Source organism: Teleopsis dalmanni, chromosome X (genome assembly GCF_002237135.1).
Source record: "Teleopsis dalmanni isolate 2A chromosome X, ASM223713v2, whole genome shotgun sequence".
Lineage (NCBI taxonomy): Eukaryota > Metazoa > Arthropoda > Insecta > Diptera > Diopsidae > Teleopsis > Teleopsis dalmanni.
This window is the reverse complement of record NC_051848.1, coordinates 20,678,198-20,704,125: the sequence shown is the minus strand read 5'-3', so window position 1 is coordinate 20,704,125 and position 25,928 is coordinate 20,678,198. Positions and strand designations below refer to the sequence as shown.

The following is a 25,928-nucleotide window of genomic DNA, read 5'->3' as shown; positions in this document are numbered from 1 at the left end:
AAAAAAAGATGTGTTTTGAACAATAGTAAATTATAAACAACAAAGTTTTATTATTTAATTCTCAAAATGCTTATAATACAGACCACCAAGTATCACATTTTAATATGTTCCTTTATAAATTCAGCTAATCGTGCCAATTATTAAGTTCTAGTCCTTCAGTAGCTTAGTTCTTTTTGAAAGAGATTCCAATAGCATCTATATGTCCGATCTATCCAATACAAAAGTATCCGTAATTAAACCAAAATGATAACGACTATTTCGGTTAGTTTCTTACATCAATAATGTAATCTCTGAAGCTATTGTTAGCGACACTTTGCAAGGTGGTCTTTCGTACTTCACTACCTTTTTTATACCTTCACTATAAATCGTCTAGTCTATTAATTGGAACATAGGAAGACATGTTAACTATATAGTAAGCATTCGCTTTGGTCACTACCTAAATACCATTGCAAAAAGATCGAGCATTATTTTTGAGTGTTACAAAGAATATATAATAATCCAAATTTTAAAATTTAGTTTGACATCTCAACTGATGGGCAACATAGCAATATATCAAAAGCTTTTTTCTCTTTTTTTTTTTGTCTTTTTTTTTCCTTCCTAATTAAACTATATTATCAAGCTATCTAAGATAGGACATCAAATCCGATTAGTATTTCCTGAACTTGGGAAATCTACTGGAGATTTATTTCCTATTTATTTCAATAACATTTTTCGTTTGAGCAGCACGAAATGGCGAAACATAATTAAATGTGGTCTTCCTAAATTTTGATTAGCCCACTAGTGGTTCAACTACTTCCTACGACTATCGCTTCTACCATTTTTTCTCATCAGATCATCATTTTCCATACTAATGGTCAAATCAATCCATGAAAATAAGTTTGTGAAATGTGATTAGTCCTTCATGTGCATCATCAGGACACCAACAGGAGAATAATCTGCACTCAGCGATTATTACTTGTAGTCACTTTTTCGTTACAGCCAGAATACCTGTACATGAAATAAGAATTGTGGTTCTAGAACTCGATTCCTGTAAACATAGATTCTTTCTGCAAGTATTACTTTAAACATGTTTTCCGTTAAAGCAATTTCTTTTATTATCAATATTATATATAAAAAGTCAACGAACCCAGTATATTAAACATGTTTAATCTTTTCCTAAAAAAAGTGACTACTTGATCACTCGAGACTCGATTCTCTTTGCAACTGTTACTTTGGACTAATCGATCGCTACAGCATTATCTTCCAGAGATGTTTCTAAATTGATATTCGAAATTAAATTTAATTTTTATCAATTTAATCAAAAGACCCTAAAATAATCTTCACTCCACAGTTTACTGGAGGCTCATAATTTGGCATTTGGCACTTAGTTAATAATAAGCATGTTTATATACATATATAGATATATTTGGGACATAGTCGTCTATACGTAAAAACAAAAAAAGAGATTTTCAGGGTTCCAGTTTCTTTTAAGTGGAAAATCTATATCCAATTTTTTATGTATATTATATTTACATATTTTTATTCATATATAATATGTATGTATATACATATAATTATACATTTTAGTATTTATATATGTATATACATGATATGTGAGTTTTAGGTTCTGTTACCTTCAGGACTCTGGAAATCATAGAATAAATATTATTTTTTCTGAAATCATAATTTCTCGGATGTCTACTCAGTATAATGGAAGGGACTATTTTAAAACGTCATAGCAGCAACGTGGATTTATGACACAGTGGGAGTCAATTATTACAGATGGAAAAAAGCTATTCGTGATGAAACAAAGAAATAACAAATTTTAATTTTACTATTAATTTTTCATTTCGAACTTATCCGTCAAAACGTCTTTATGATTTGCTAATATTATAATGTGAAATCATTCTAGATCACAAAAATTAAAAATTTCTGATATTATATACAAGCAAAGCTATTTGTTCACTCATTTTTTTTCAAATTATTTTTAATTTAATTTTCTATGTATTTCATTCATTTATTCCAGTTTCATTTCATTAAAAATTTTTGAAATTTCAAAATTTCAAGTACAATTTTATTAACAGCACATTTACAGTTTGCATATATGTGGGCAACATTCGCAATTTTTGTTTACAGACCACTTAACATCCCGGCTTTTAAAATATTTTTAAACGACAGACAACATGTTAAAGTTTAACATTAGCTTAACATCGTATAAGAGTAAACAGCAAGTAAATAACATTACTCGTTCTCGAACTGTTAAGAGTTGTGCATAATAGCAAGCAAATAGCATGAATTCAAACAGTTTAACTCATAGCACATAAGTGTGAATGAGATGAGTATAATTATCAATTGGTAATTGCTTGTAAACTGAGCATGACAATACAAATTGTATGAAATTTTGTTGTGTGTTTGAAGTTTATTATAATTGCAATGGCGAGCAAAGGCATTTGATGCGCTGGTGTATGGAGTGTACCGAGTGGACGGAGTACACGGAGTGTAACAAATACATTTTTATAGAAATGACGAGCAGAAAACTCACTCATAACGGTATGTGTACGTTACCGGTAAGGTTGTGTATATTCAAAATTATTAGACGTAACTACTAAGGCCGCCGCTACCTCTGCTGATGTTGCTGTTGCTGTTGCTGTTGCTGTAACTGAAGCTGAAGCTTCATGTTGATGCTGTTGTTAATGTGGTTGTTGCTTTTGCTGTTTTTGTTGCTCTTCCCAAAACAAACAAAATATAACAAAAACAAAAATTTATGATATTGCTGTTGTTGTTAAGCTTACATTTATGCTTTTGTATTTAACTCTGTTGTTGTCGTCGTTGCCATTGTCGTTGTATTTGTTGTTGTTGTTGTTTTTGTTTTTGATATGATTATGAGAGGCTATCAAAACTTGTTCGTATCTGCACATTTAATGTTTAGTACTCCTCGTATGTGATGGCAGAAGAAGAAGGCAGGTATATGCATATTGCATTTCAGCATATTGTGTATTTTTCTTTATATTTGAACTGTTTTTTTTATTTTTTGCTTTTGCAACGAAAAAGTTGTGAATGGCGGTGGTGTAGCAAGCAAAGCTCGTACATGCAGCAGCGGCGGCAGGGCAGCATAATTGTTTTTGTTGTCATTATTATATCATTGTTGTTTTTGTAGATTCATTTTGAATATAAATTTAGTTTTGAATTTGCATTAGTGATTATTAGAACTGTGTCTGAAGCGAATGAATGTAGAATTTGGCGTTGGCGTCATAACTAGAAAAATCCTTTTTCGTCTTTATTGTAGTCCATTGGTTAAGTCAGCATTTTACCTATGTAAATTAAGATTCACTAAATAACACTAAAAAAAATTAATTTTTTTGTGTTTAATTAAACTTCAAATTAATCTTGATTTAGGCATAAAAACAATTTGTCAATATATTACAAATTAAAATGCAGTAAAATAAAATATAATTAAGTAGAAATTAAAAAAAATAAATAAAATAATATTTCATTAAAAATCAGGTTAAAATAAAAAAAAATAATAATAATAAAAGTTTAATTAATAATTAAAAATATTGACAATAAAATTAAATTTATTAAAATGATATAAAATCAAATCATTTTTCTTAATAAAATCACATCATATAAATTTAAACAAAAAACCAGTTAGATTAAAATAAAATTATATCAAATTAAAAAAAAATATTGATTAAAAATATTGATAATAAAATTAAATTTATTAAAATGATATTTCAATAAATTTATTATCTGAAATTAAGTAATTTTTTTTCTTAATAAAATAATATGATATAAATTTTAAAAAAATCAAGTTAAATTAAAAATATATCAAAATTATATCAAATGAATTAAAAAATATTAATTTATTAAAATTAAATTACTAAAATGATACTTCAATATATTTATTATCTCAAATTAAGTAATTTTTTTTCTTAATAATATAAAATTATGTAAATAAAAATAAATACAAGTTCAATTAAAATAAATTAAAATTATATCAAATAAAATAAAAAAAAATATTAATTAAAAATATTGACAATAAAATTAAATTTATTAAAATAATATAAAAATCAAATAATCCTTCTCTATAAAATAAAATAATATGCTTTATTATTTGATAAAATAGATAAAAAAAAAATTAAAATAAAACTAAAAAGTAACAAATGTTTAACACCATTTTTCTCTAGAGTATTATCTTCCATTTTCTTAACATACAAACCCAGCAAATCCTGTTTAACAAATGAAAGTTATGGTTCCTAAACTTTATCCCTGGAGACATAAACTTTATCTGTTCCTGCTACTTCAAGTATTTTTGCCATCCTCATTCCATCAACTTCCATCCTCACGATAATACCAGTCCATCGAAATAACTGCATTAATTGCCTTTTCTAAATATCATCACTTCCTGAGAGGCTAGCCACGACCGGTTATTGTCTTAATTAAATATTTTTACCTATGCTTTTAATGTGAATAAATAATTTAATATTACTCTTATATTATTTAATAAATTTTCAACGGCTTGGGATTTTTTCCCTGTTTCCTTCTAAAACCCATTTCTGTAAGATATTTTCCTATTCTTTTGCAGCGAACGTGTCCTTCGGAGATGTCAGGGTCCTAGGATGTACTATTTCCGATATCACATTTATAACATTAGACCCGGATATTTTTCATTTATATTATTTTGCTTTACGAATAATATATATAAATATATTAAAATATATATGTTAACTTAAATAATGTTACATTAAGATCTATAAATATATATTATATGAGCATAAGACACAATGTTAAAAATTATGGTGATATTTGTTCTATTTACTCAAGTCGTAAATCATCTTTTGATGTAATATATTCAAACAGGTGCTTCTTTAGTTTATTTCTAAGTGTGTGGATCTTTCCAGCTTATATACCGTAGTGTCCTCTTACTCATTGTAAAATTCTTATTAGGGAATTTTCATTCTACGTATTCACATTACAGAAAATACTCGGTTCATTTAAGAGATGCTTGAGTATACAATATCCTGTCTAGTAGATAATGTTTCGTTATGAGTTAGGTAATGACAATTTTATGTAAGTTGCTTATTTTTGTACTTTTGAATAGGTTTAAATTAGAGATTAATGACTCTGTAGTTTTTTCTTTTTAATTTTTTTTTTTTTGAATGGAATATGACACTTGAACTCTATAAAACCATCTCTTAGAAATGAGTTAAAAGATCTCAGCCATGACACTATGAATGATTTCCAGCTAAAACAGCATTTCAGTCATCAGGGGTAAGATTAGGATTTAAATTTTCAAATTTATCTTAGCTAGGAGTGAGAACTTAATGGGTGTTGTTACAAAAAAGTTTGCACTTTTTGGGTGTGTGCCCTTTAGAGAGGATTGCTGTATAGGCGATTGAACCACAAAATTGTTTAGGATAAGCGAACTATTTCGTGATTAGAGTAGTGGTGATCATGGGGCCTAATAATTTTATTTTTTTGGAATCTGACATTAAAAATGTACGTATCTATAATATGATCAACAATTATTAAATAATATTATTTCTATAAATATTGTATATTATATTATATATTTATATTATATATTTATATTTGGTATAAAATGTTGTTATTATGTTAATTATCAATTATAACTATATAATAATTTTTACAACTTATTGAAATTGTACTATATATTTTTTATACTACTAATAACGTTTTTATTATTATTATACTCGTATATGTATTTACTGTTTTAAAATATATTATATGTGCTTCGATTAGTAAACACAAAATTATAATAAATAATTACAACTGATTTATAATTTTATTGAATTTTGTTGTTTTTTTTTTGTTTTGTATAAATGATATTTAAATTAATCTCAAAAAGAATATTTTATTAGACTATAGTATATTCGACTATAATCTATAGTCATCTTCCGGGTAACGATATAATATAACAATAATTGAATAGATACCATAAAGAAATAATTATTTATACAATTTAATATTTTTTTAATACCAATAATAAGAAATTTATTATTATTTCTGTATTATATGTATTAAAAATTAAAAAAAAAACAATTAATTATTTTAAACCAATAAAAACCGAAAAAAAATATTATGTATTTAAAACCAATAAATAATTAAATATTATTTTTCTATTGTTATATTACTTTGCCTTATGTTATTTTAATTTAGTATTTTCCATATATTTATTGTTTCTAATATATATTAAAATTTAATGTGAATAATCCAATTAATTGTTATAAAGTATTTTTAAATAAAATTTTTAATATATTTAAAAATATTTTTTATAATATTATATTGTACTTGTCGAAGTATTTATTGTTATATAATTATTTTATATATATAATTTTATATATATTTACTATTTTCTATTTGTTAATTAATTTACGAATTTAATTAATTATTTGCGATAAAACATAAATAAATATTTATTATTATTCTTTTTTGTTTGTATTGTTCTTTATTTACATTTTAAATAGCAATAATATATAATTATAATACTTTATTTAATAATATATAATAATTATTCATTTTACAACATTATATTATTTTTATTTTCGTATTTAGTATTATATGATGTTTTAATTTTGTATTTTATATATATTTACTATATATGATGTGGTCCAATTCAAATTTTTAAAATATAATAATTTATGAGCGGGCAATTGGTCGTTTAAATTAATATAATAAAACTATAATTTATTATTTATATTTAAAACAAATTATATTTTCGATAGTCATCTTCAGGAAAGCTTAATTTTAAAATAATATTTAAAATATTTTATATATTTTAATATTATAATATTTAATATATTTATAAAATTTAAGTATGTACAACCTGGCTTATTTTGTATATATTTTATGTATATAATATATACTCGTATGTGCAATTTCTATTAATTGCTATTAAACTAGTTTTATTTATTGCAAATTCATTCAAAAATTAATTAATTTAATTAATTCGTGCCAGTTTGTGTTTTAACTTTAATATATCCATCCACCTGCTTTATATACTAACTAACATTTGTTTAATAACAACAACCAACAACAATAAAGTCAATAAAGTCAAAGGCAAAAAAGCATTAAAAAAGCGCAAAGAGCAACAAACAGTAAAGCACACACACATACCCACACACACACAATCTACAGCAGTGCACAAAACATTAAGTTATGACAGTTTTTTTTTTTGCTTGCTCCTACCAATGCCACCCACTCACCCACCCATTAGAGTAGCAACAACAAAAATAAGCACCAGCACCAGCACCAGCTATAAGCAATGTACATCTCGCAGAAAATATACGAAAAGCATATTTTATGTAGCAATTTAACTTATGAGCAAAAAGCAGCGGCCGCGGCAGCAGCAGCAGCAGCACAAGTGACTGAAGGCAATGAATGCAGCACGCATTCATATCTGGCAGCTTAATCGTGGTGCTAAGGTGAATGAATGAATGAATGTTTGTATACGTTTAGGGGAGGATTATGAATTTTTCTTTTTATTATTGGTTAATGTGGAAAATGTGAAAATATAGAGAAATAAACGCAAGCAAAAAGCAACAAAAAAAAATATGAAGAAAAATATACAATGAAATAAAAACATAATAACAAGGAATGAAATGAAATGAAAAAATAACAACATATTTTTATGTACTGACTGACGGTAAAGAAACTTGTGGCGTGTGTTTGTCGGTTGGTTGGGTGAAACAGTTTCTGACTTTTGCGCAAATATAACAGCAGCACCAACGAAAGAAAGAGAAGAAAATTATGATAAAAAATATGAGTCCCTCATGCAATTTTCTTATAAATTTTTATTTTTTTCTTATATCTTTTTTTTTTTTGCTTTTATATTTTTGTGCTAGTGTTGGTGTTATATTTCTTATTTTTTTTTTGCAATAATGTAGCTTGTTTTTTTTTCTTTGCTAACGTTGTAGTTACGCTGTTGTTGTTATTGTTGTTCTTGTTATTATTGTTGTTATAAGGAAACCTTAAAATTTTAATGTTTTTAAATAAAGCAAACTTCAAAATAAATAAAAAAACCAAAATATAAGGCAAAATAACTGACGAGGAGAAAATAGGAAGAAGTTTTATATGTGCATGACTTGCGCCGTTTTATGTAATTTCTTCTATATTTATTTATTTTTATGAAACATTTTCTTTAAATAATGATTTCTATTTCTGTTTTGCAGTAAAACTGTTTTTGTTTCTTTTATTTTTTCTTGCTTTGTAGTTATTATTATTACTCCTATTCGTGTTATTGCTGCTGCTCCTGCTGCTGTTGTTGTTATTGTTGGAGTCACAAAATTTTTGATTGATCACAATTATACATTTGTATAAGTTGAGCGTTTGCATGTGAGTTTGTGTATGTATTTGTTTATATTATAATCTTTTTAGGCTGTCAAAAAACTATTTACCACTGTAACTGTTTAATAAATAATGTTTGTTCTTCAAAATAATTTAAAGTTTCAAAAGATCACAATTTGATTATTAAAAATATATAAAGAAAATTTTTTAAAATTGAATATTTTTAATTTTAAATAAAATATTTTAATAGAAATTAATTAATTTCTATATATTATATATATATTATTATCATTTTTCAATTACAAATATTTTGTCATAATAATATATAAAACCAGTACATATTATTTTTGAATATATATATATATATTTTTTTTTATTTATTGATCCGTTTTTATTTTTTTCAGTTTTTCACTTTTTTTTTTGTAAGTTATTAATTAAATGAATAAAATACACACTTATAAAAAAGAAAAAAAATTCAATAAAAACCTGAAATAAAGTACACAAAAACATAATCACATTAATATATATATATATATATATATATATATATATATATATATATATATATAATACATAATAATGAATAAATAAATAAAAAATTTTTAATGTGTAATAATAAGAATTCAAAAGTAAATAAAAATGAATGTGTGTGTGTTTGTATATATAGAAATTTTGTTTTAAGTGTCATAAAATTAAAAAAAAAGTATAAACTAAAATTACATTTTTTGCTCTTTGAAATAAAGCAAATTTTAAAAAATTAGAAAAAGCTCAAATTATTGAAATAAAATAAAATATATGAAACTAAAAAAATATTTGTAATAATAACATATTTATATAAAAACGTAATAATATGTATATAATATTAAGAAAGAAATATGTGCAAAGAAAAATATTTTTCCGAAAATATGTATTTTCATTTTAAATGGAAATAAGTTAAATCATTATATGTATATAAAAAAAAATATACGAGAATCGAAAGTTGAATAAAATCACATAAATAACTAATTATTATATATCAATGCATCACCCAAGTGATCAGCGGTTTATCAAGCAAAGAAGAAGATAAACATTGCATTAAACCATATTTTTTGCAAAATGAACTAATTTACTTTAATTGCCAATAAAGTATTTACCTCTAAAAGAGATATTACAATTATACTATTTTTTATTAAATTTAAATTAATTTAAATCAAATGAACGCAAAGGCAAACAAAAAAATATTGTTTAGCGAAAAAAAAAAATACGTTTAAAATCCTTAACTTCACTCCAGAAAGCAACAAAACAGTGAAATTACCTTAAATTAGACACTCGCTTCCATTGAGAAGGCGAGTGTCTAAACAAAAAAATCAAAAATATAAAATAAAAAAAAGCAAGTGCCGAATATAACAAATGAATGAACAATTAAGAAAGTGGGAGTTACCTTTCCATATTTGTTAACAGCACTAACAATATGTATGTTAAAAAGAAAACCCAAACAACAACAAGAAGAAACAGAAATTTTGATGCTGATGGATGGCTTATAAGAAACAAGCAGATAACAATTAAAATAACAAACACCAACAACAACATTACAGCAACATTAAACAGCATCAATGACAATGGAAACCCACGTACAACAACCAACCATTGATATTGTTGCCGCTGCTGCTCCTACCTCGCTCAGAAAGCAAAAATCTTATAAACCAAAAATATGAACAAATATGTATAGAACTCAAAACTCAAGAAAAAAAACAAAAAAAAAAACCACAGTACAACAAAAGCACAAACATTGATAACTAACTGCCTTAAGCAAACAAAACGAGATAGCAACTGCAATGCCGCATGTAAAGAAATGAAAGCAACAATGTTTGTTGTTGGTGTTTTTGTTGTTGGCATAAGACATGATATGAATGAATTATGATAAATTATTAATCAAAAGTATAAGCAGCCAAAAGGAGAGAGCACATACAGTTTGCTACAAGCTAGAATGTGCTAGAGTGAGAAATGTAATGCTAATAAGAATGCTTATCAAACATGAAAGGAAAAAATGAAAATAAAAATAAAAATAGAAAAAATAGAAGTCCAATAATAATGAAAGGCAGCATATACAAAACTAGGAATATGACTACAGCAAAAAATAATATATTAACAAAAGAGCGAAAGGTGAGCCCGCAGGAAAAGAAAAAATCATAAGTTACTTATTGGAAAAAATGAATAACATAAACAACAGTAATAACAGCAACAACAAAAGTCTCCGCAGCTACATTCACATAAAAGATACATCACAACACAACACAACACAACACACCACAGCACAACACAAGAGAAGAAAATAAAATTCACAAAATTTTGTTGTAAAAAGTTAGATATATTTTGATGTTAAGGAAGGAAGTAAATGAGTAGAAATGCGGTGGTCGTTGGCTTGCTCATAATTTTTCAATATACAATTATGAGTATGTAAGAAAAAAATGTTAACGTACAGCGTATGTAAGACGCTGTTTACGTATACGTCAACAGCGACATCGACAGAATGCATGCTGTAGCAGCAAAGTTAACAATGAGCTACGCCAACAATTACTAAGAAACAGGTAAGTTCAAAATTGTGGCTGTTAACATAATTTGACTTAGTATTAATATTTGTTTTTTTTTTTGTTTTTTGCTTGCTTTTACTAAAATGCAAGAGAGCATAAATGTTGCTTATCAAAATCAAAAAAGAGGGTGCGAATGATTAAGCCAAAAAATGCTCAGCCATAATCAATTGAAGTGAAACAGCGCAAGCATGTCTAACAGCGTCGTTGAATGTGGTAAGCGTAAGCGAAATAGCATGCTTGAGAGCGACTTTCGGTTGGGAACAAAAAAAAAGTTATTAAGAAATTGTACAAAAAATCTGATGAGAAGGAAAATGGCTATACGAGTGCGCTGTGCTAATGGTAACATTAGTAAAAAAGAGTAAGCATGTAAAAAAAATATTATAAAGTATATTTAACGTGTGATCGGAGTGTGAGCAGCAAAAAAAGCAACAAAACATTTATGTATGGTGTATGCGTGAACTGTGCTGTTGGCTACTGCTGGTTTGAGACTTGTGCCGCCGCAATCGTGAGTACTGAGTGCTTTGCTATACTTTGCCATACTGTTGAACAGTGCAGAACAGGGGCAGAACATCACATATAAAAATATTTTTCTGTTTTTCTGTTTTGTGTTTTTGTGTTTTTGTGTTTTTCTAGTGCAACGAACAGAAACGAAGCATATATTTCATTTGAGTGACTTTTAGCTCGTTTGGTTATTATTGTTTGTGTCAGTGCTATTTTGACGCGCGTGTTGAACGTTACATGCATAGGTAGAGCCGTGTTGCGACACGAAGGCACGAGCATATAAAAATACGTTAATTTGTATATAAACTATAGCAAGAATAATTATAAAAGTATTTTATTTGGAAAATTGTACTAAATAAACGTTAAGTGAATTGTGAGGAAAAATAAAATAACTGTTGGAGTGATTTACAATAAATCAGGAATTAACAAAAAAAAAGAAAAACATAAATACTAAATATAAGAAAAAAAATTTGCCGGCGGTAAATAAAAATTATTTAAAATCAAGAAACTTTACTTTATATATATAAAGACTGTGCAATCAAAACACTTCATTCAATTGGACTAATAAAATGCAAATGCAAATCATTATTTGAATACTTGTATCAAGTGAAACAATTAAACTCTCCCACAAATAAATACTTGTAAGATTTCGTAAAAAAATATATTTATAAAATGTATTATAAATAAGATCAACAAAACACAAAAAAAAAAAACTCTTCTAAGCACGCATGAAAGTTTTTGTTTTTGCTATGTGCAACTCATAAATTCCAATCAACACACGTACTTACGCATGTACACGCATTGACAAGCATAGAACATATCGACTTACGATCAAGTAACGAGTGCGAGTACATGCAACAACAACAACACTGACAACAGCAATCTTACCATGCACATATATTTACGTAGGTCTGCTGCGTAGTTTATGACGTCGGCGTCAACGGCGATGTGCTACTTACTGTATGCTGCTGCTGCTGCTGCTGCGTAACTGCTGAGAACAGTAGTGAGGAGTGTTGTTGATATGTGCATAGGCTTCATGTGCATGCATAACGATATATGTATGCGCTGCTGTGTGCGTTGTATAGTGTGTGCTTGTGTGTGTTTGTGTGTGTGTCGGTACACAAATGGAAAATATAACAACTCAAAAATAACACCAACAACAACAACAGCAACAACAAAAGAAAATTTTTATTGATATTACATATTATGAGCAGCAAGCATTATTAAACCTTAAACGAAAATATTGATGACAGTTGATGACGGTAGTGCGAAGCGTAAACACACACAACACGGCAACGGCAACAACGGTGACGAACGTTTATAGTAGTAATGTAATAATAACAAAACAACAACAAGCATAATTATTTACATTTTAATAATTGACAAAAAACAAAAAAAAAAAAAACCACGTCAAACAACAACAACAAACAAAACAATTTATATAACCAATTTATATATTAAATATATACTAAATTTTTTTACAAATAAAATTTATATGAAGAATATTTTGAATCTTAAAAAAATAAAATATTTTTCAATTTGTTGTTTGTGGTTACAAGTTTTCGCAATTACAAGAAAAAACAAAGCAACAAACAAATGAAAAAGCGCGCACGTACCGGCAAATAATTAACGACGAATTTATAAAATAATTATAATAATTATAAATAAGTAGCCGCAATGCATACAAAATAAAATTAAACAAAATAAAAATCAAAATTTTTGACAATTAACTAAAGAAACTTTTTTTCACATGCAACAAGCAAAGAAATATTTATAAAAAAAATTGTGCTTAAAGTGCAACAAGCTTTATTCTTATTCTGCTAGCAAAAATGTACAAAACTCAGCAAATGACAACAACGACAACTACAGCAACAATAACAACAACAACAACAACAACTGATCAGCAACATAAACAGTTCATGTTTCCAAACAAATTTATTGTTGTTACATTTTAAAATAAACAAAAACAAAAACAAGAACAAAACTGAAAAAAAGGAAAATTACATAGAACTGAAAGTTACAAGTTGTTGTTGTTTTTGAGACAAAAAGAAAAAAAAACAAAAAACTAAGAAAAACTGAAAACTTTACAATTGTCGGTCTTTCAAATGCAACAGCGAAACACATACCCACGAAAAAAGCTGAGGAAAAGTACATACAAACAAACGTGCAAGTACATCAATGACAAAAACAAAAAACATTGCTATTCTTCTAACAAAAGCAAGAACAAGAGCGAAACGCATTAACACTTAATAATCACACAATAGCAGAGTAATAAAAACGACAACAACAATTATAACAATAATAACAACAACAACAGTTCAATAATTAAAAAAAAAAATTGGCAAAAATCAGTGCAACAAAATCAATGCAAATAAATTTCAAATGCAAAAAGAACAAAGAACAAAAAACAAGAGCAAGCAAGCACCAGCGCAAGCAACAATAAAAAAAACACAAAATAAAAAATAAAAAATAAAAAATAAAAAACAAAAATCAAAATCAATAAATTAAAGGAAAATTTTTGTTGTTGTTCTTTCCTTTTGTTGTTGTTCCTTTTTGCTTTTGCTTAAATGCTTTAAAATAGTTTCAAGTCACAAATGAAAAATAATTTTTCAACTGTTTTGTGTGAGATGCGCAGTGACTTTAAAGATAATCATCAAGAGACCATCAATAAAATGATCCAGTTTGGTACGGTAAAATATGGAATTGTCAAGCAATTGAAGGATCGTGCCCGCAGCACTGACAAAGGTGAGTCTCAACCAATCATTTTTTTTGCAATTATAATATTATAATATTTTTTAAAATTAATTAAAAAACTAAAAGTGTGAATTAGTAAAAAATTAATAATGGAAATGTTTAATTTGTATGTGATGTATATGAAGTAAATGATGTGATCTTATAAGGTTTTAGATTGACACTACTACTATGAGTTAGTGATGTGAGAGAGGATGTAGAAATTATATTTTTATTGAAATAATTTACACTTATAATTTATTTTTAAAACTAAAACAATTATTAATATTGACTAAAAACCAAGTGAGAATTGTAAATGAAAGTTCTTGAGAATGGATGTACTATAATGTGATTATATGTTACAAAATTTAAGTGATAGACACTACCACGCGACGAAGAGTGATGTAATAGTTGCAGATATTATTATTATTATATAAATAATTAATAATATGTTTATAATTATAAAGTTACGGTGTCTGTGATTTCTAAGGAATTGTTTTCTAATGAAGAGGAGCATAATTTATTAAAAATTTAGTTTTTATTATTAGGAAAGTTTTAAGAAAACAGAGTTTGATTCAAAACTAAAAAACTATATTATATTATACTTTTAGAGCGAAGGATCTAGCAATCGAGTTCCTTATTCTTAGTTAACTTTAAAATTAATTTTAATGTTAACTCAAAAATAAATAAATAAATATTATTGTTTTAGCATTGTAAAACACTATAAGTATTAAATAATAAAAAAATCTTTTAGTTACCACCAACGAAATGTCGGGTGAAAAAATGAAGTAAATAAATTTCTTAGCCTAAATAAAAATTATAATTTAAATAAATATTATATTATTTTATATTTTTATTCTATATCTATGTAATTTTTTTTAAGAATTGTTTCTTTGAGCCTTCCAACAGTAAAATGTTATACATAATATTTAAAAAATAGAATATAGGTTTCTATAATTATATTTTTATCTATTATTTTTATTTTTGAAATGGGCTAATGGTCAATTGTTCAATTAATACACAGGGTTTTAAATTAATTTTATAAATTATATTTTATTTTCATCAATATTTCGACTACAGTTTATAGTCTATATAACGGGTACGGATAAATAACGATTTTGGAAATAAAATATTTTTAGATTTAGTGAATAATACGATTATTTAAATAGTTATTATTATATTTAATTTATTATAACTTTTTTGTATTGTAAAGTTTACTAAGTGCTTAACTATAGAATGTCAGACATACCCATGGCAGTAACGGCCCTCAGTTCTTAAAACAATTATGTTACCATTAACATTAAAACACAGAATATATATAAAAATATGTTTTTATTAAAAATTAATATTTAATATTAATACTAACTATAATAATAATTTATTATATATTTATTTATTTATTTATTTGGCAGTTAACATTAAAACTAATTTTAAAGGTAACTAAGAATGAGGAACTGAACTGCTAGATCTTTCGCCCTCAATAATTATTTATATTATATAGTATATAGTATCAATTTTTTTTTAAATCTTTATTTTATATTGAATGTTTAAAATAATATTGCATTATATTTTTTAAATATTTTGTATATTTTTTAATGTTTCTAATTTTTCTTTTTAATTTGCCGATAAGCCTTTAATAAAACTTAATTAAATTAGGAAAAGTAAATATACCTAAAGTTAGAAATATGTCGAAAAAAATTAAAAATATTTAAAAATGAATTAAAATTTTTTTTTATAATATAATAGTTGACAGAGAATAATTAAAAAAAATTGGAAATTATAATTATTATTATATTAATAAGAAACATAATTATAGAAAGTATTAAAAGATATATACTTCAAATTGAATCAAATTAAATTATAATATAAAGATGTACTCTAAGTGGAATCGCTAATTAAAGCTTAAACAACAGCTATATAAATTGACTTTTTTATTATAACTTGTTGTTTTTTAAATTTTGTAAATTTAAACACTATTTTATCTAGAAAATATTTCTGGATACTTGCTTTACTTTACAAATTTCTTTTATCAATTTTGATATCCGGAATTCGGTATTCTTATTCATAGATGAGATTTTTTAGATATTTTAGTTGTATACTGCTGAGTATTGGCACTTATTGCTAATTCATAGGTCTAATACACCTATTTTTATTTTTAAAGTACTATAGATAATAATTATAATTATTTATTGAATTAATAAAGAAGTTTCTTCTGGAATCTACACGTTTTTACATGTTAATAAGTCACAGCTATATAAATTTACTTAACTATTATAAACTGTTGTTTTTTCAAATATGAAGACTACACTTAGTATGTATATGTGAGCTTATAATTACTTATTTCTTTTATAAATTTTGATATTCGGAAGTCGAAATTCTTGTCGGTCGGTAGAATTATTCCGATTATTAATCTCATACTACTGAGGTCTGACGCTCAACTAGCTTTTGAAATAGTCTAAATAGTTAAATAATCGCTTTATCTTCGATATATTTTATTACAATGTCAGTTCATAGGTGCCTGTGAATATCTTTAGTTCCGAGGTTACATAGATAAAACTTGTTTAAGGCAATAGGGAAAATTTACTCTATAATTTGGGAACTTTTAAAACCCGCTAAATAATATATAGAAAAATTGCATATATTTGTTCCTGAGCAATAAATAAATAATTAGAGTTTTGTATTAAAATTGAAATAGCTTAGCTCTCCAACCGAAAACGAGTCTAGAAGAATGTTTCCTACCACAATATTTTATTTAATGAAACTATGAAAAAATGAGTACGGCTTATTCTAGCCGAGTTATTTAAATATTTAAAATTAAATTTAATTGATCTGTGAAATTCAATTTATATATTATTGAATTATTAGTAACCAGTAAATTGTGAAAAATGATTTAATTTAAAGAAAATTTTAAACATTGTTAAATATCATAATCTATGATTAATAATCGATATTAATCATACTTTTATTAGATAATATTAGATTAGATAGAATTTCTTAATTTATATTTTTGCTCTTCTACTAAAATATATTTCAAATAAAGCTGTTGTTTTTACTTGAACTTCCATAAAGATACTATCAAAATAAAATATTATTTGAAAAAAATGATTAATTATTCGGATTGAATCATATAACATATATCTACTTGTGTTTTCAATATTGTCGGGTTACTAAACTCATAAAACTGGCATTACAAATGCATGTTTTCACATCTTGAACCATATTTAATATTGTATGGTTTTTTTTAGTAGATACACTAAAATTGTAGTTGAAGTGACTAAAAACTCGTAGATATCGCGATAATTCAATAATGAATTATTTTTGATTAGCAACAGTTCTTTTGGATATAAATATAGGGTAGCACTATCTTAAGCTCAATATTATTGTAGAATGAATTAGAATTGGTAACTGATGTTCTCATTAAAATCTTAGAGAAAATTATCGGAAATTAATATTGCAAAGACGGGAATCATTTCGGTATATATTTACGTGTCTATATATTTATGTTAAATAAACATATATATATAAACATGTGTACAATTATTGTTTATATAAACATAGACCATAATATGTTTAAAATTTTGAAATTTAATAATTTTTATAGATATGATTCTCGTCTCGGAAGCACATAAAATGTTTATTTTGATATAGTCAATATATACAAAATTTGATATATGATAAATATCTGATAATAAACAATTTAATTCCATAAATTATAATAATATTAGGAATTCTCCCGATAAAGGCAAAAGTGAGCTTGATTATATTTATTTCGAAATCTAATAGTTAATGACGAAGATATTTCTAAAGTTTTTATGATTATTCTCTGATAAATATTTTGTAAAAAGTTTATACTTAATATAGCAAAAAAATATTTTTGTTTACATTTTTATCAGTCGAGCTGTAAATGTATGGCAGTCATCAAATATATAACTTAACATCAAATATATAATTTTTTGCATTATCTGAATAAAGTTCCTACAAAAGTTTATTATTTAAAGGTGAGTCTTTCGATATACTCATGATAAACCACCTATGGGTTCGATGTCTACTCTCCTATTGGGTTAGTTAGTTGGAAAGATTTTATAAAACGTGAGTTCTTTATTTAAAAACTAACTGCAATATTGACACCACTTCATTTTTATTAAGAATTTTACGAAACTTCCGATATCAATTTCTCTTAACCCCAAAGGGCTTCCTCAAAATTGAGTTTTTTAAGAACTGTACCCTGGTTTTTGTCTAAAACTAGACATTTATACAATAGATAAGTACTTGATAATACTTCTTTGTCTTCTTCGTGATACAACACATATATGTTCTATAAGTTAAGATTTGAAGTTCTTATGCTCAACTCTCTATTAAAGAATGGATACTCAGAATTATTCTACAGGCTGCAATCATTGTTAGACTATTGTATCTTGATTAATATTTATAGGGAAAATAATTATTGATGACTTCGTTTCTGTTTAAATTTAGTAGTTTAAGATGGGTATAGGGATGAGTAGATTTTATTAGTCTTGATATAAGTTGGTTGTCTCATTTTTCTACCGAGTTTGTATTTTATGGCGAAAAAGAAGAACTAAAATAATTCATAAATTTTTTAATTTTTCTTAATCAAATATATTTTATCTTTATAAATATTTTCAACATAGTCTATAGTCACCCTCAGGGTACTAATATGGTATAATACCAATATTAATATTGAAAGTATGAATTTTTTAAGAATATTTTCTTAAAGCATGATTAACAATTAAATAAAGCATAATTATTAAATAAATTTTTTTAAGGTTACGTACACAATTGAATAATTTCCTAATTCCTATTAATTTAATATATTTCATATAATATATAGTATAAACATTAATTAGTTATAGTTTATAATTTAAATAAGATACCAAAAATATTTACTTTTTCTAAAATATATTTATATATTATGACTTGAAAACTATAAACATTTTAAATAAATTGTTATGAAAGAAAAAATTTTTTCTACTCATAATGCTTTATAATATATATGTATAAGACTTTTTTAATTATCCTAAAATATTTTATATTGCATATTTTACTATATAGGAGTATATATGTACATTAAATATAAATGTATAAAAATATATTTTTTGTTACAGTATATAGTGTTATATTAATTTTATTTCATTTAACTTTAAGGTAATTTATATTAATTTTAAAAAGTATTCCTATTCCTTAAATAGGAGTCTTAAATAATTTCAAATAATAATAATAAAATTACTTAGTTTTACTAATTAACGTAAAGTTTCATTTTCATAATTTTTAAATAAAAATGTGTTAACAAATTGCAATAAAAGTTATTGCTGCAAATAAATTTTAAAGTGTAATAAAATTTAATTCCCATTTTTACTATGTTATACATTACATCATTTATTGATATTATATTATTAACAAATGAGTATTTTTTATCTTTAATGAGGTTAAGAAAACATTTCACAAAGAGAAGTCTTAAACTGAACAGTTAATTATAACTAATTATATTGATTTTATAATACTTATTAACAAATCAATTAGTTTATAAAAATATTAGTGCATTATTTTAGTACAAAGTGATTTTAAAAATACAAACTTTGAACAATTTTCAAAACATTAATTATTTTTAAATTATTTAAATATATTGAAAATATACGTAATAATTAATAATATTAAAAATTATGATCTTTGTATAGGATTTTGAACTTTTATGTCTTATTGTATTTGATTTCCTAATTAATTTATTTAAATAAAACTTTTTTATATGTATTTATATTTATATGTATCTAATATAATATAATATGATATAATATTATAATGTAATATAATATTATAATATAATATAATATTATAATATAATATAATATTATAATATATTATAATATGTAATACATGTTATTAATTAAGGAAATATATATGTATATATTGACATCAAGTGATATATATACATCTAGTTCATTACTTTAGCTTAACTGCCGTCAGTTGTGCAATTTTTTATCTGCTTTAGAATTCTGTATTTCACCCAAATTAATGTAAGAATGTAAAGAATTTATTAAAGCATTAAGTTAGAGGTCCAAGTTAATTCTAGTTTGCATTCCCGGCCATTCCAATATTGTAGAAAATGAGCGCGCAGACGAGCTTGCTAGACTCAAAGAAAGGAAAGGATGCCAGAACACTATGTGTCTATGTTCTGAACATGGCCAGAACTCGGCTTAAGTTTCTGGGAGCCCCCTTCAACACACTGGGTGTTATCTCTAGCATTAGCATTGACCAGATTCTTGCTTTTAAAAATGCCTTTGGCTGATTTCTGGCTTGATCTTCTTTTTACTATCCATTATTACGAGAATTAGTGGATTCAAAACGGCTTTCTTAGTTACTTGAGGAAGATTTGGTCCTCCCTCCACCACAACTAACTGACTTAGAATGCTGTTGAGATACTTACAATTGCCAATTTGATTAGTAGAGTTATACATATACTCAATTGACCATACATATAATGTTTTTATAGTCTTACTGATTTATCTTTATATTAGTTGTAGATTTCTATCAAACTAGTTAGTTTATTTTAATTTATTAATCAAAGTTTGGATCTTGTCATGTTGTACTGAACTATGGAAAATTGTTTAAGATCTAACTTAAGTTTTCAAAGAACGATAAATCAGTAAATCCAAGATCAATAGTATTTTTAGAATATATTTATACATAATTATTTAAATATTTGTTGTTAAAAATATGTGTCGAGGGTTTTTGTGCAGATTAGAAAATAAGTTTTCTGAATCTTTGAATATGAAATTTAAAAAAGTATTTGAAGATTTTGTATCTACAACCTATATTAAAACTTCCATCCTATTTGTTCTTGAGCTGCGATTGCACTGAAACGGGTCCGTTATCTACATTCGAATTTCTTTAAACCGAAAATGTCTTGGGATCTTAGAGCAAGAGGTATTGTCAGATTTGACAATAGCTTTATTTTGTCTAAGATAGCTCAGAAAGTTCTATACAGGGATGGCATAGTTAATTGCATAGGTTGTAGTATACCATTATCTCTTCAAATAATAATGCTGATAAAGACCAATAATCTGCCAGTTGAGTTAAATATTATTAGTATTCAATATAATTCATAACTTTGTAGGAATAGGGATACTTTTTTTTTGACTTGATTTATTTATTATATCTAAAACCCTTTTTCTTGCAGCACAAAAGATCAATCATGGTCGTTAATGTTAATAATGATAATATTTTTGTTTAAAATAAAAAGTGACAAAAAATAGATGAAGCCAGTCAAAAATCTAAGACAGAGATTAAAAATAAAAATATTTAATAATAAATTTTCTTTTTGTTTCATTATAATATCGACAACCATTCAATTGAAATTAAATTCTTATCTAGTCTTATTTATATTAATTAAGTATAAAAATAAGAAAAAATATAAATCACATTTTTTATATAAATATTGTATTATTTACCTTTTAACGAATAATAGTTGTGCAGTTTTGCCGTTGATAAGATAAAAATATTTTTTTTCTCTTATTAAAAAATTTACTCCGAAAATTTGGGTAAATGATTCACATTTTAACTGTGTGTGTGGTCAAAGGTTTTGAGATAGTCCACAAAATTGTCAACAGTTCTTATCTTTGTAGTCTGGAAATTCAATTTCGTCTCCTTTCATTATTGTTTCCTCTTCAGCAAATGGGATTTTAAATGACCTTTCGGAATGAAAGGAAATACTAAAGCATATATTGGAAAAAATAAATTTTATGAGTCAATATTACTTTTATTTATAATGGTCAATTAAAAATTTTCAATAATATAATCCTCAATAATCTTTTATATAATAATTTCTAATAGTTTTCAACCAAAATATTAGCCATTTTTTAACTACAAGTATTCTTTTTTAAAAAAATTACTAATGCTTTACGTCCTTATTTATAATAGTAATATTTAATTACAAAACACATACATATATTATTATTTTCCTGATTGTCATTTCCGATCTTCATAAAAATAAGGCATAAGGCGGAGTTCATTTTTATGTAACAGGCTGGCCATACCATGTATATTAGCTTGTAATACATATTTGTTATTATTTCCCAGGACGCAAAATAGAAAAGGGTCACTATAGCTTTAGGCATCACTTTTAATCGAGTGTTTTATCCAAGGACCTCTGCCGTCGCTTTATGCAATTGCATGCCTTGACAATGTAACTCTTTCTGCTCTTATTAGATTGTAAGGCAATCTATTAATAAATTGTCTCTTTAACTTCAGTATTAAACTTAACATTGACCATAATGTTACTAAATAATTTGTGGTGTTTAAATTTAAGAACATTGTTAGATTTATCAAAAGTCGTAACTTATAAATGTGATATATCAAAACTTAATTTTTAGGAACTTTAAACAAGATCATATGGCAAGCTCTATAATACTGTAATATCTACTATATACCTACTATAATAATGGCTAAAAGAGAATGGACTATGAAGAAAAAATTAGAGAAAAAATTAAGCATTCTATATAATAGGTAGATTGTGCTGATCAGAGCCGATATTAAAATTCTAAACGGGTTTCTAAAAAAGGCGCTAGAGACTGTGGTACTATCTCTGCAAAATAAACTTTTTAGATCTCAAGAGCTTTCTACTGTTTCGGTGTAGCGTATGTTGAAATGTCTCAACATCGCTGCGAATACCAAGAACTCTCCCATAATGTCCAAAAGACAATATTTCATACCATAGTCTTCACGCCATGTCACCATAAATAGATTCTTTGTAAGTCTCTCTTCAGTCGTCTGTTCCAAAACAGACGATTTTGGTTTATGATAAAATCAAATTGAATTTATATAATATATTCTCAGTATCTAGAATAAAAATTTTTTTCTAAAAACTTTTCTTTCTTAGTTTATGAAATTTGAAATTTAATTTCATATATAAATAAAAATATCGCATTCTAACAAGTTGCAGTTCAATTGGGCCACCCTATATAATAACTTTTAACTCAAAAATTGTTATAAACTATATAACAATGAATGAATGCATTAATTTGCAAATTTTGTTGATTTTATAAAATTTCGTTTCAAAGTGGCCTAATAAAAAGTTAAGCCTACATTAGGAAAAAAATTTTTTTTTTTTAAATAAAAAACAAAAATTTAATTTAAGATAAATATCTTACATCAAAATCAAAATCAAATTCGAAATCGAACACCTTATAACTACCAAATTATTAGAAAACCCGCTTTAGATAAAGCTCTAGTCTAGCAATGGCTGTTACTGGCTTGAGCGGTAGTGATATCGCTGTCGTCGGCTTCAGTCTTAGTTTCGGTTTTATGTCATAATAAAAATTAATTAAAAAACTTTAAAAATACTAAACATAATAAAAATAAGAAATTAAAGCAATATTTCTATGTAAATGTGTGGTAAAAATCAATTAAGTTGGAGGAAGCTGCGTTAGATGTCGTCCATTTAATAGCTTTTTAATATGAATATTTCAATCATATCTTAAAAGCCTTACAAAATAAATGAAAAATAGTTTATTTATCATAAAACATTTTTAATAATAATAAAAACATTTTTTGTTTTTGTTTGCTTTTAAATAAATTATTTTTTCAAAAAAAAAAATGTTTATATATAATTTTTTTTTTTTTAAATGTATACAGATATAATCAAACGTCATTTAATGAGCTGAAATTCAGAAATTAAACAAACATACAAAAAATAAAAAAGAAAAAACAAAAAATCTTTAAATATTAATAACAAACTCGAAATATAAAATATAATTTAATGGTTTAAGATTTTTTTGATATGAATGTTTTAATAATTTATTTAACATGTAAGCGTGTATAGAAACAGAAAATTAAATAAATTATTTACATTTACAAATTATTTTCGCAATGCACTTGTATGCGTATGCATAGATAATAAACTGGATGATGTGGAGGAGGATCGAATTCTTCTGAATTAGCTAAGAAAGTCGTTTCAACATATTTTGAGAGAGATAAAAGCAAGTATATAGCCAATATTATAGCTGGGAATTTGGCTATTGCCGAATATGCAGTTTTAATATGACTCTGGTGAGCCTGGACATGGTTCAACAGGTGCTCTGGTGCCTACTCTTCGAACGCCGGTAGATATGCATTACAGGGTAGTCGCCGGGCATGGTATCCTGCCATATTAGAACAGATATTACTTTCGTTACCACTGATTTTTTTCTATATACTAAGTCGGGGAGGTCTACATTTGAAGTTTACGAGTCTATGTAGCTCTTGATCTGTTGCAACTGAGAAAGTATGAGCCTAATTCCTATTTGCTTGTCGCAAAAAATGTTTGTAAGTCAACTTCCGTCTGTGGCTGACCGGAGTAGTTTAGGATCTGAGCTCCTATAGAAACAATAGAAAAATTACTTAAAATAAATTAAAAAAAAAATGTTCAAAAAAAAAAAATTAATAAAAAAATAAATTAATAAACAAAATAAATTAATAAAAAAAAATTAATAAACAAAATCAATAACAAAAAAAAAAAATAAAAAAAAGGTAATAAAAAAAAATTAAAAACTATAAAATTTAAATTTAAATATTTAAATACATCCATACATGCAAATACATGCATACAAATTAATAATTATTTTTTTTTTTTTGTCTTCAATCTTTTATTGACTTTTTCATTCAACCTTCTGCCAAGTTGCAGAACAGAAAATGACAGATGAACTAATTAAAGTAAATAGTTAAAAAATGTTAATATTCATAACATGAATAAAAATAATTTTTTTTTTTAAGTCGAAAATAAATGAAACAAAAAAAATAAATTACAACAAAAAAATGTTAAAAATGTCGTCTCTAGATGGATTAGTTTTTATTAATACATTTAAGTGTTTATGTATATATGTGTGTGTGTATTGTATTGTATTTGCTTATCATAAGTTTATTCAATTCAATTTTAATTATATATTTTGTGCTTCTATATCTTAGTTTCTAAATGAATGTTAATTTATCAATATTTTTAGTTGAATACTTAAGCAAAACCAAATAACAAAAAATAACAAAAAAAAAAAAAATAAATAAATAAAATAAAACAGAACTTAAAACAAATTCATTCAGAAAATATTTCTAAAATGTTTTTACCACAAAAACCTTAAGAATTCATTCGAAAGCATCGGAAGCTGTTTCAAGCCGAAACGACGCTGTCAACGTCGTCGCTGCGCCGCTATATCTTTTGAATAAGATCTCCTCTTTTCACATTTATATTTTATATTTTTCATAAATTTATTTATGCACCATACACACATAATGAATAATATCTCTTGATTTTTTTGTTTTTGTTTTTGTATTTTCTTAATATTTTTTACTTAATAAAAATTGGTTTACCACAAAAGCACATTTTTCAAAAAATAAATTTTTTTATTCCTTTTTATTTAATTTTTTTCCATTTATCGAAATATATTTCATTATTTTTATATTTTGTGTATTTAGTATTTGCTTTCAAAAAAGTTTCTACCTGTAAAGCTTGTGTATATATATGTATATATGTGTATGTGTCTGTGTATGTGGCTGTGTGCTGTGCTATGCATTGTGCTGATATTTAAGTTAAAATTTTTACCTAAAAGCCTCATAATTAATTTTTTCCTCTGCATACTCAACACACGAACATGAATAAGAAAGTGGAGGAGAGCATGGCGCATGCAAATAGTTTCACAGACGCCCTGCTCTGCTGCTGCTGCCATTGCCGCTGCTGCCTCTACTGCTCCACTGTTTCACTGTGTTGTTGTTATTGTTGTTGTTGTTGTTGTTGTTGTTGTTGTTGCCGCTTGTATGCGATGGCATATACAAATTATATTAAATAAAATTAAATAAATTAAT

The 25,928-nt window shown here is 25.3% G+C and overlaps 1 protein-coding gene across 3 annotated transcripts in view; it reads left to right on the top strand.

Moving 5' to 3' along the window:
• Positions 1 to 13,914: 13,914 nt before the first annotated feature.
• Positions 13,915 to 25,928, top strand: part of LOC119689131 (homeotic protein spalt-major) — a 39,426-nt gene continuing 27,412 nt past the window's right edge. For all 3 annotated transcript variants that reach the window (XR_005253375.1, XM_038103881.1, XM_038103880.1), the window contains exon 1: positions 13,915 to 14,102. Coding sequence is in view for 2 of the 3 variants with exons in the window: in XM_038103881.1 (XP_037959809.1) it covers positions 13,952 to 14,102 (151 nt within the window). In the remaining variant the exon portion in view is untranslated. The remainder of the gene's footprint in view (positions 14,103 to 25,928) is intronic.